The sequence below is a fragment of the Malaya genurostris genome, chromosome 3 (genome assembly GCF_030247185.1).
Source record: "Malaya genurostris strain Urasoe2022 chromosome 3, Malgen_1.1, whole genome shotgun sequence".
NCBI lineage: Eukaryota > Metazoa > Arthropoda > Insecta > Diptera > Culicidae > Malaya > Malaya genurostris.
In genome coordinates this window covers 152,158,147-152,170,461 of record NC_080572.1, presented here as the reverse complement: position 1 = coordinate 152,170,461, position 12,315 = coordinate 152,158,147, and the positions used below count along the sequence as shown (strand labels likewise).

At 34.8% G+C, this 12,315-nt stretch overlaps 1 protein-coding gene across 9 annotated transcripts in view; it reads left to right on the top strand.

Annotated features, from left to right (window-relative positions):
• LOC131437447 (protein lifeguard 1) overlaps positions 1-12,315 on the top strand; it is a 196,848-nt gene that overhangs the window by 29,917 nt on the left and 154,616 nt on the right. For 2 of the 9 annotated variants that reach the window (XM_058606815.1, XM_058606803.1), the window contains one exon: positions 1,371-1,459. The exons of 6 other annotated variants lie outside the window; for them this stretch is intronic. In XM_058606815.1, the coding sequence (XP_058462798.1) occupies positions 1,417-1,459 (43 nt within the window). In that variant the 5' untranslated portion in view covers positions 1,371-1,416. The remainder of the gene's footprint in view (positions 1-1,370; positions 1,460-12,315) is intronic. One more of the 9 variants, XM_058606804.1, reaches the window with a different exon arrangement.

The window sequence follows — 12,315 nt, the reverse complement described above, 5'->3', positions numbered from 1 at the left end:
GGAAGTCGGATCCGCATGAAATTCAGGAATTACGTATGGGACCACAGGACCTTTCATTTGAATCTAAGTTTGTGAAAATCGGTTCAGCCATCTCTGAGAAATGTTAGTGCACTTATTCTCCCAATTTTTGCACATTTTACCCCATAACTCCGGAACCGGAAGTCGGATCCAAATAATATTCAGGAATTTTGTATGGGACCACAAGACGTTTCATTTGAATCTAAGTTTGTGAAAATCGCCATCTATGAGAAATGTTAAAACACATATTTTCTTTTTTTTGCACATTTTACCCCATAACTCACGAACCGGAAGTCGGATCCAAATAATATTCAGGAATTTTTTATGGGACCTCAAGACCTTTCATTTGAAGCTAAGTTTGTGAAAATCGGTTCAGCTATCTCTGAGAAAAGTTAGTGCACTTATTTTCACATTTTTTTGCACATTTAACCCCATAATTCCGGAACCGGAAGTCGGATCCAAATAATATTCAGGAATTTTGTATGGGACCACAAGACGTTTCATTTGAATCTAAGTTTGTGAAAATCGCCTTCTATGAGCAAAAGTTAGAACACATATTTTCTTTATTTTGCACATTTTACCCCATAACTCCCGAACCGGAAATCGGATCCAAATAACATTCAGGAATTTTTCATGGGACATCAAGGCCTTTTATTTAAACCTAAGTTTGTGAAAATCGGTTCAGCCATCTCTGAGAAAAGTGAGTGCACACACTTAAATCCATTTCTTGAGCTCGGCATAATAAAATGCCGAAACTGATCAGCAACACGTAAATTTGCTGATTGCTCAGTGATCAATACGCATGTTTCTGAACTACGTTAAATGCATTCACTGATATTTCGGTAAAATGCTTGACTTTGCCGAAATTTGGCATAATTGCTTGCTGAATTTATCAGTAAACAACAGATATGCCGACATCACCAGAGACGTTTGCCGAGATTTCTGAATATGCGCTAGCTGTTGCCGAGATTCAGCACGACAGCTGTCATTTATTGCCGCGTTACATTTTCGCTTCGCATTGCGCGATTATTTTCTGATGAAATTCTCGAGTGAAAAAATGGATAATCTTCGAAGAAACGTGGAACCACTTGCAAGTAAAAATATAATATAAATATAGTGACATGTTTCGCTTTATAAAAAGCGACTTTATCAGATCACCTTATAAGAGAAAAACACCCAACACGGGGCTCAAAGCGTCCTCGAGACAAAACTTTGGGGGATATGCGAAAAAATAACCCAATGCATGGACAAATTCAATAGATCAAAGTAAGTTTATTTTTTGAACAATACCGTATATGCATAATTAAATATTGAAAATTTTTGTAAATTTATTTTTATTTTCATATTTCCAGCTCGACTCAAGGTGGCCGCATCCGGAAACGCCGCTTTTTATGCTACATGTTTTTAGGTAGACGCTTTAAGCACTACTGGCAACAAATTTGTAAGCCTCCTTTAAGTGTTAATAAAATGAATTTTTGATCCTGAATGGTGTATTTATAATTTTTAGAAATTACAAACAAAATTAATTGATTAGATTTTTAATTACTGATGATTCGGTAATTTGTTTTTTTCATTTTTTCGTTTTATTTTATTGTCGAATATTCAGCGAACGTTTCACTGAGCAAACAGTAAATCTTATGCTGGCGATTTCGGCAATATTTGACGTTTGTCAAATTTGAGGGTGCCGAGACGCTCAGTTATTTTATTTTGCCGAGATGATTGCTGATTACTCGGCTGTGCGAATCTCGGCATTTTTTTGCCGAGACTCAGCTAAAAAATTTAAGTGTTTAGGGATTAAACATCGATTGTGATATTACAATTATCATGATATATGAATTTAAAATAATGAGAAATCACTCTACTTGGATTAATGTTGAGCATTCTAATCATAAGGTTTTTTCGTTGTTTATTGTTTATAGATTTTGATTGAAGGCGCATAAAAACAGATAATTAAAATTCAATTCCGCTCGATAGTTTTAAAATCGTTGTGAAATTTGTACCTTGTATCAAATGTGTAATTTCAAATACTATACTGTCTTTTTATTGTTGTTAGAAAAACATTATGCATTCATTCAATGTTTATAATGTCGATGGCAACAAAGTTTCAACTAGTTTACTTGAAAATAAGTTTTTTGTCGTGAATACGACTTACTTTACTATGGGGTGCCTTTTCAAAATTAGCCATATGGAAAAATGGGCAGAACTTATTCGTGAATATCTCGACTTGTATTAATGGCAGCAGCATAATTCTTTCACTATTTCATCAAAAATATGATCAGGAATTTAGGATAATTTTTTGAACAGTGTGAGATAACCACAAACAACTCAAAAATTAGGTTTTCTCAAAAATTGAAAACAACACTGAAAACCCTTTACTTTCGCTTGGGTTTTTCGCGCAAGGACGACGATTTTTAGGTAGTCAGGCAGCGTATCCATCGGAATTTGAACTCAACTCGTCACTCTCCATCACGAACGCCTTCATAAAAGGTTCTTTTCAGAACCATCATTATTTTATGATAAGGAACTATACTGGTGATTTCGTAATATGTGTGTGTCAGAATGTTTAATGTAACTAATCCGTACTGTAGTTTAGGTGTATCGTTTCAAATTCTAGTAGAGTAAAAGGGCAAAACTTGCACAATTCACACTATCGATCAATTAATTTATATTCGGAAGTATAAAGTAAAAGTGTCAGTTTTATTCGTATTCACGACATCCAGTTATGTCTCTGACATTACACACCTGTACTTTTTTTTCAAGTTATGGAAAATAAGTTATTTCAGTATGGCATTTCAATGTAACGACAACTTATTTTTAACAGACATAGAAACTAGTAGAAACTGCGCTTTTTGAGTCACGCAAGTGGTTAGATATTAGTAACAATTACTCAAATTTCTGGTTGCAAACTAGTCACAAATATGCTAGCATAACATAAATTGTTACTTGGACGTGAGGTCTTGAGACTTAACAATTATATGTATTGAAAAGGTTTTGGTAATAATTATTTGGAGAAGGCTAATGTACGATGTATGGCTGGTTTCCATACAAAGTATTCTCAAGAAAACGTTTACAATGTAACTACATTGTGTCGAAATGAAATGTAATATTGAAATTGTTCTGAGGGATTAACGAGGAAAACGGTGGTGGTTTTGTAATTCAGCCACACCTTTCCCGTAAGAAAATTGATGAAGTTTACGGAGTCATTTTCGTTTGATAAAGATTAGGGTCTAGTCTCATGAAATCTTTTACAATATTGTGTAAAGTGAAATGTGTTTTACATTGTTTTGATTTTTCTTCTGTGATATAATTCCTGGATTTTGATTGTATTATATTATTGTACATTGTCAATAGTGTAATTTGTGTGATATAATGTTAAGTAAAGAAATAATAATAAGATAATGATGCCTATAATGAGGATATAGTAATGAAATAATGTTTTGGAGTTAATAATTGTATAGTTGTGTAATGGTATTTTTATATAATTTGATTTTGCTATAGTAATGATATATGCATGTGTGTAATTATATGGTATATAATATGATATAAAATATAGTAATGAAAAATTTGTTCTTAAGTAAAAATTCGTGTTTTTCATAAAGTTGTAAAAACCAATTTTTTTTGCAATATGTGATAATATTGTTGTATTTGATTACAATTTAACAATTTTATTTTTGTGAACTGCATGAGTTTGCTTTGTTTCTAGGTTTTCTATTATTGCATTTGGGTGGTCTATGTTTTTTACTATATAGGGACCTTTGTAAATTTTGTCTAATTTTGTTCTATTGTGATTTTATAACATTACCTTATCATTTATTTGAATGGAAGAGGGTTTTGATTTATTTTCTTGATCTGAGTTTCGTTTAGTTTTGCTTTTGTCTATAAAGTCTTTCACTTTTAGCGCTGCAGTTTTTAACTCTCAGTGATGCCAACTCTCCTTTCTTTTCGCAATGCTTGGGAGCAACGTGAGACGCGATTTTTCATACTGTTACATACAATTGTTCCTAAGTACCAAGAAGACTGTGTACAGCATCTTTTTTATGACATTTTGCCTCGGACCGATTTTGGCACGGTTCATGGAATGTTCAATCGATTGTCACACGTTTAAATTGATTTGCTGTTTCGACATTACGCGGTAATGTCAGAATGACTGAATTCTCAAACTGCTTCCTAAAACGACGGTCATTAAAATAATGTCATGAGAACTAAAACACCGAAGAATATTCATGCAAAAAGCACATGCGGATTGATAAAAAATGTATCATCTCACTGCTAGGTGGATTAATCACGTTTTTTGTTGAGTGTTGGTTTTGTTTGTTTGCATTCTTGCGAGCAATACTTATTCTTTGCAGGCCGAATTCACTTCCTGCACTTTATTTATTGCTGAAGCTAGGTCCGTGTATGTTCCTGCTCGTATGATAATAGAGGGTTGTTTATTTTCTAGGCCCTCGGCCATGTGTTTAATTGCTTCTTGGGTAGCCATTTCTTTTGCTACCTCGGCATGAATTTTTTTAGCTACGTATGCAGCTTCAAGCTGCGTGGCGAGAGTTTTGATTTCGTTTGTAAAGGATATTATGACTTTTGTTTTGTTTGCATAATTTTAATTTAGATTGCACTGCTCCTACGGAGGCAGGTGCAATTGTTTTTAATTTGCCCACTATAGACTCGACGTTTTCGGGTTTGGCGGCAAATGCGTTTCGCGCTTTGCCTCTTAGTTTTGATAGAATGATGATAACTAATTGTTTGTTATCATTTGTCACCATTGTCTTAATAATATCCAGTGCATCAATGACACTGATGAAATATCTACCCTCGCGAAGAGTTTTTTGAAAATGGAGAGATAACTCTTTACTACTGAAATTGAACTAAAACTATACTTTATTTTCGTTCTAACTTTACTCTAAGCCTAACCTAGCTAGCTTCCGATCGTGAGAACCCGGTCGATTTGCTATTCCCTAGCGCCGGTAACGCGATACAAGATTTGTTTACCGTCTACGTGACTGATGCTGGGGCGGCGATTGATGTTGATGCTGCGGTCTTCGTTCTGTGGGAATCTCGATCGTCTCGAATTGATAAATGTTGTTTCCATTCCAAAGATTGAAGGATCTTCCTGTTTTCGATATGTTGGTTATGTAACTGGGTTATGTTGACGTATTTTTCCAAATGTGTTTCTGCGATTTGGTTGGACCTTAGTGGTGCGATAATAGGGTGACGGAATTGAATTTCATAGTTTTCAAATAGTTTGTTTCCAATAATGATTGTACAATTGTGGAATGAGACGAGAAAAATGCCTTTCAACTCTCTGATTAATTCCACACGTGCTGCTCAATGCAATTTTGTTGGTGAGCGCTTTGACTATTATGGTACCAGGTGCGGGTAATTCGTATTCGATGCTTTGTGGCAATTCTGAGAAGGGACCTTTTCCGTTTAAACCTCTAATCAGTGGTGCGATGCAATTATCTGCACTTATGTTTGTCAATAGTTCTCGTTTACAAATAGTAATTTTAGGTGTTTCTTGGCAACCTGTAGAAACGGCTAACGTCTCGTTTTCATATTTAAAGATTAATTTGTGGTCAATATTAGCTGTTTTGTTGTTCACAGGTTGCGGTAATAAAAGCATTTTGTCAAACACTAGGCTGTATATTAGGGATATTGATGTTGCTGATGATGTTATCTCCTTGATAAAACGCTGTAATTGTCAGGTACACGCACACTTCGTCTAAACTATCAATCTTGAATCCTTACTTGGTAAGCTTTGCTGCTATGACCTCTAGTTCGCTATTTGATAAAATTTGTTTGTTAATTATGTTGACCTTGATGAGTGATAAGCTATTTTCTAACTATGTTCTTGAAAATTTGCATTGATAGATATTTGTTTGTTATTTTCATTTAATAAGCTATTTTCATTATTTTTCAGTGCATATAGATCTGTATTAAAATTCCTCAAATCCTGGGCGTCTAAATTTCCGGTGATTAGTTTGATAGTGCTTCCTAACACTTCTATTGATCATTTTACCTTTCTGTTTCTTGGGAGAAGGCTCATGAAGGTATCATTAATCATTGAAAGCTTTAGTTCGATTCAGTTTGAAAAATCTCCTGTTTTATTGTCGATTCGATTCAACAAATTTTTAATTGTAGTAATTGAATTCTGGAACTGATTTAATTCTACAATGTGCAAAATCTTATCATAGCCTAAACTAATTCTTCCTTCTCCAACTTTCATAATTAACGCACCCGGATTATTAGAAACGTCATGTATTTGAATAAATTGAGGGCTAGAAAAGGGTAAATGAGTGCGATGATCCGAAAGTCCATCCTGAAAGAAAGAGAAATATTAATTTCAAAGTCTTTTTATGTTTTCTTTGTGAATTTCCCGGCCGGACCTATCGAGGATCGTTCTTTGTTTGTCCTCCATAGCTTTGGTCGATGAAAATCTTTCTATTGTTTTCTTTTTGATTCCTTGAATGCTTTTGAAAACTATTTCTTCGTCTGCTATATGAGATGTTTCTTCTCTTCCTTTATTGTGGAAGGATAAATTTTTTGATCGTGTCTTATCGTTTGCCAAAATTACCTCATCATAGAACTTGTCTCTTTCTTCTATCATTTTCTGAATGTCAAGAGGCCGTTCGTGTTCGTCCTTTAGCCCAAAGAAAATCTCTCTCGGTTTAAAGCCAATGGCTGAATGAATGGTGTTGTTGTACAAAGTACAAGCAATTAAGAAAATTTCTTTGTGCGTAAGGTCATTGTACTGAAGCTTTATACATCGAAAGATTTCTGCAACTGTTGAATGAAATCTTTCGACCAAACCATTGCTTTCACTGTGATTAGCAGGCACGAAATGCATCTGTACATTCAAATTATTAACCATACCTCTTATGTCGGCTGATCGAAATGCAGGTTCGTTATCACTTACGATAAGCTCCGGTGTACCATAGGTTGAGAAAAGTTTCAGCAGGCCTCTTCTAACATCGACTATGTTCCTGGATTTTATTGGGATCATTACTCCGAATCTAGAGAACTTATCTACTGCAGATAAAAAGATGTACGGTTGAGTTAAAAATATGTCAATTTGAATTATTTCTAAAGGTTTTTTCGTGTTCGGTGTTGAGCCAACTTTAATTTTGTATTGGTGTCGGTCATATTTGTTTCGATTACATACTTCGCAAATTTTGATAAACTGTTTAACTTTATGCTTCATTTTTGGAGTTTGTTCAATGGTGGCACTTTGTTCCTCGAGGGTTTTTAAATCAACCAAAAGTTTCTGCGTTATGAAAATTTTGAAAGTTTTACATCGACTGAAGTAATTTTTGTATACTATTTGAATCGTATTTATCAAACTTTCGGGACACAATATGCAATTATTGCGTTTCAAGTCCATAAAATCTTTAAATATTGTTATCAATTGAGGATACCAAATATTAATTTTGTAATGGTTCTTCTATGAACTCTCGGAAAAACTTCTTCATGAATATTATTTTTTTCTGGACCAACTTGAAGGATTATTTGACTACTGAAATAATTTAAAGGTTTTTCAGTACACGGAATGTATTCGGAATCATCCGTGTCTGCGGAATGTACTGTTGCGTTATCTAATGATAGTTCATTTTCGTTAACGTTAATTTCTTGAACAACTCTAGACAATCCGTCTGCTACGACGTTTTGTTTTCCAGGTTTGTATTGAACATCGTAATCGAATTCGGCTAAGCTTAAACGCCAGTGGATAAATCTTTGATTCGGTTATTTAAAATTCAAACTGTAAGTTAACGGCTTATGATCGGTGTAGAGCGTAAAATTTCTTCCATAGAGATACGGTCGAAAATGTTTACAATTCCAAACGATCGCCAAGAGTTCTTTTTCGATCTTTGAATAATTCTTTTCCGATTTATTCAATGTGCGTGAAGCAAACGCAATGGGTTTGTCTTTACCCAAAGGTCCTTGTGAAAGAACAGCGCCAATTGCCAAATCCTCCTCACTCATTTAAGACCATGTAATATGAATATTCAAGACTAAATCTTTCTTACACCCCAGACCACACGCACTTGACAAAATCCCGTAAAAACACCATTCCACGAAAACCGAGAAACCTACATAAAACAAATACATTACCTACATGAAGGCAACTAAAATATCAACACTTGCACTTCACGCTGACCCAAAGAAAGGAACGACGTAAACATAAATTTCGACTGCAGAAACAAGGAAGCATCAAGTTTTAAATCGTTATGTCACAGCAGAACACTTAATATAAACATAACCAACTGTGTCACTTCCCCCTTCTCTTGACGCCCCTCATGTCCACAATTGAATACCAACCAGCACGACCTAGAATAACAGTAACTCAAGAACGCACACTAACTCAAACCGACACTCACGAGAATAACCCAACATGCTATCGCCCGCTCTTCTCCGTATCACACCCGCTCACTCTCATCAAGAAGCTTATTTCCTCTCTTACTCACAATGTATACAATGGCCGACTCGATACAACTAGTCCCATTGGTTAAACCCGACTTACACTGCGCGTTCTAACTCCTCCTCCCTAGATTCTCACCAATTGTTAAAAAGAAAACTAATTAGCTAAACTAGGAGAGGATAGGATATACATTAACGAACTGATAAAATAAAGTGTCATTTTTTATCGCAACTTAAACCTGTGATTTATTTTTTGTAAATGGCGACCGTTTCTAAAGTATCTGTCTTCGGTAAATCGTGATGTTTCAAGTGAAGAACAATTCAGAAGATCGCTCAGCAATACGTGCCTAAAGTATCTGTCTTCGGTAAATCGTGATGTTTCAAGTGAAGAACATTTCAGAAGATCGCTCAGCAATACCAAAAAGTGCCAGTAGTGATACAAGAAATAGTAGTTCCAGCAGTGCAAACAGTGGTCCCGTTCTAAGTACCAGCATTAGTAAAAAAAATGCAAATGACGATCGTTGTCATTGTTCGCTGGTAACAAACGAGCTCGATTTTCGGTAAATGGTGCCCTTTTCATAGCAGTAAACGACCGGGAAAATATCGTGCGATGTTAGTTATGAACTTTCCGAGCATTTTTGTGTTGCTGGTTGCAGTTAATTGAATACTTAAAGTGGATTTTTGCGTGCGAAAAAAAGAAGTGTGTCACCATCGAAGGCTCCGCTACGGCGCAAAAAGGCTCAAATGGAGGTTCCCTGGTAAACCGAAACCAGAACAGTGTAAAAAAAATTGTTTAAGTCCGCGCAACGACAACGCTCACACATGAATATCTACGACGACAACGCTTACACACGAATATCTACAACGAGAGGACGACAGATGGAAATGGAAGTAAACTAAAGGTACTGTGTTTGAGTTAAGAAATAGGGACACAAAGAAGTTAGGCAAATATTGATTACAGGAGATAATAACATTTTGTGGATAGAGATTATGGGTTGGTTTTCGTCAGACGAAACCATCAATAACACGATAGCCTCCCCGTCGAGGGAAACGGAGGGCATCGCGCTCTGCGCATTAGTAGGAATAGCAATGCTATCTGCTACTGAAAGACTGATAAAATTGCACAAGCAATATACCGAAAAAACAGCAATCAAGGCCGCACGACAAGTACAATTGGCCAACGTATAAAAATTAAATTACCTAATCAAAAAAAAATCTTCGGCAATGGAAAATTTTTATAATGACAAATTGCCTTTAACGGTCACATATGCGGTTATTACTGTGTATTCATGACACAGAAAGAGCACTTCAGTTACTACAAGTGCTGCAGGAAAAAGACGTATATGTTTTAACGGTTCTTCTTGAGTACAATAATCAAGAAAAAATATATACTGCTGAATGAGTTAATACTGCCAGAGCACATGGCCATGGCAATTAAATTTTTAAAAACCAGACTGCCAGGAAAAGCCAGACAAGGTATCCCTGAAACAGTCGATACAATAGATAATTTAATACAAATAATCAAAAATAGATGTAAAGGCATCCTCACTCCAGAACTAATAATATCAAAAATTAAAAACTTAAAACAAAAGAACTCAATTAACAATGTCTGCGAGGAACTCGACATGCTTTGTGGAAAATACATATATAGATAAAAAAAATTCCACTATCAGTAGCAAAAAGCATGAGCACTAAGGTTGGGGTGGAAACTCTGATAAAAGGTTGCTGCAACAACGAATTAAAAATAATACTTAGAGCTGGGAATTTCAGCACTCTGCAAGAAGCTATACAAAAAGCACAAGAGTGTGAAGTCAACGAAAACACGTACTCCCAAATTTTGAACACGAGACTTGCTAATCAACAGCACAAAAATAACTATTTGAGAGGAGGTATATCGTACGGGCCTCCCAGAAGACCTTTCAACATCCATAATCAATATGAACCACATCAACCTAACAATTATAAAAGTTGTAACAATAACAATTATAATAACCATAATAACCATTATTTTAGAAACTATAACCCGCATTTTAACAATAATCAAACTTTCGATAGAAACAGTTACTCTAGATTTCAAGGTAGATACCAGAGAAGGAACTACCAAAACCAAAATATCCACCAAAGGTATGGAAATCCTAGAATGTATATAGCTAATGCGGAACAACCAACCGATGTTGATTCGCCTAACTACCCAAATAATAATTACACAATACACAATTATAAAGGTATGGAAATGCATCATACAATGCCAAATTACGGCACACCATATCAAACCAATACCCAACGAACCAAAATTTTTAAGAAAGACCTTGTGTACCATGAATATACACGCCGCTAATTTTATCAAAGTGGGTATACGAATGGCAAATTCAATATGCACGTTTATTATAGACTCAGGTGCACATATATCCGTTTTTAAAGCAAACAAAATATCTCCACAACAACCAATTAATTCAAATCATAAAATTAAACTTACCGGAATTACCGATAGCGAGATAGAAACCATCGCGACAACAGAAAAAGACTTAATATTTAATAACGAAATTTCAATTAAACAAAGATTCTACATAGTAAGCCCAAATTTTCCTATTTCTACAGACGGCATCGTAGGCAGAGATTTTCTCTCAGCCAATAATTGCCTAATCGATTACGAATGTTGGATATTAAACTTTGCAGTTTATAATACCCCAATAGCAATACCGATTCAAGATACTGTTAATAAAAACTACATTATACCTGGTAGATGCGAAATTATCAGAAGAATACAAAATCTAAATATCAGTGAGGACATATTACTACACTCACAAGAAATTAAACAAGGAATATTTTGCGCAAGTGCAATTATTGGTGAAAAAAAAACCAATTTGTAAAATTTATGAATACTACTGACAAACCCATGAATGTCAGCCAATCAGAATTCAAGCCAAATTTAGAACCCTTAAGTAAGTACACAACTTTGAAAAACAACATGTATAAAAATAACACTAGAAAAAACAAAGTTCTAAACGAACTCGATCTAAACAACGTACCATTATACGCTAGAAACAACCTGGAAAAGTTAATTTCAAATTATTCTGATATATTTTGCTTACCAGTAGAACCAGTTTCATCAAACAATTTCTATTCACAAAACATCGAACTAAGCGATAAAGTCCCAGTATACATTCCAAACTACAAAACTATTCATTCACAAAGTAACGAAATTGCAACACAAGTGAACAAAATGTTGAAAGACGATATCATCGAACCATCCATATCACCTTATAACAATCCAATTTTATTAGTCCCGAAAAAATCCGAAAACAATAATGCAAAATGGAGATTGGAAGTTGATTTCCGACAACTTAACAAAAAAATATTAGCCGACAAATTTCCGCTACCAAGAATTGATGCTATCTTAGATCAACTTGGTAGAGCAAAATATTTTACAACCCTGGACTTAAGGTGAAATGTAGCGGAATGCGAAAATCGCGTTTTTGATCAATTATTCAAAAACTAGACCGATTTTCGAAAAACCAAAAACACTTAAGTTTTCGAAATCAAATTTATCATAACTAAGTATTCTTAGAATTTTGAAATTTTGCTTTGCCGAGCCGTAATTGGTTTTTGAAATGTATAAACGGTCACTGTTCCGTCCCACGGGGATGATTTTTGAACTGAAAAGTAGTATTTGTAGCAGAATTTCACAAAGAATCTGAAAATGCAACTCAAAATTATAAAATTTTAGCGAAAACAACCGAAAATTGAAAAAGTTTTCATAAACTTTTCTGCATTTTTTTATTGCTTGCGCGCTGCTGTTTCGTATTGAGGTGGTGTGAGAAATGCACGGTGGGCACGGTGGCATTATATCGTGAGCAAAAATTACATATAAAATAATGACGCGAATTT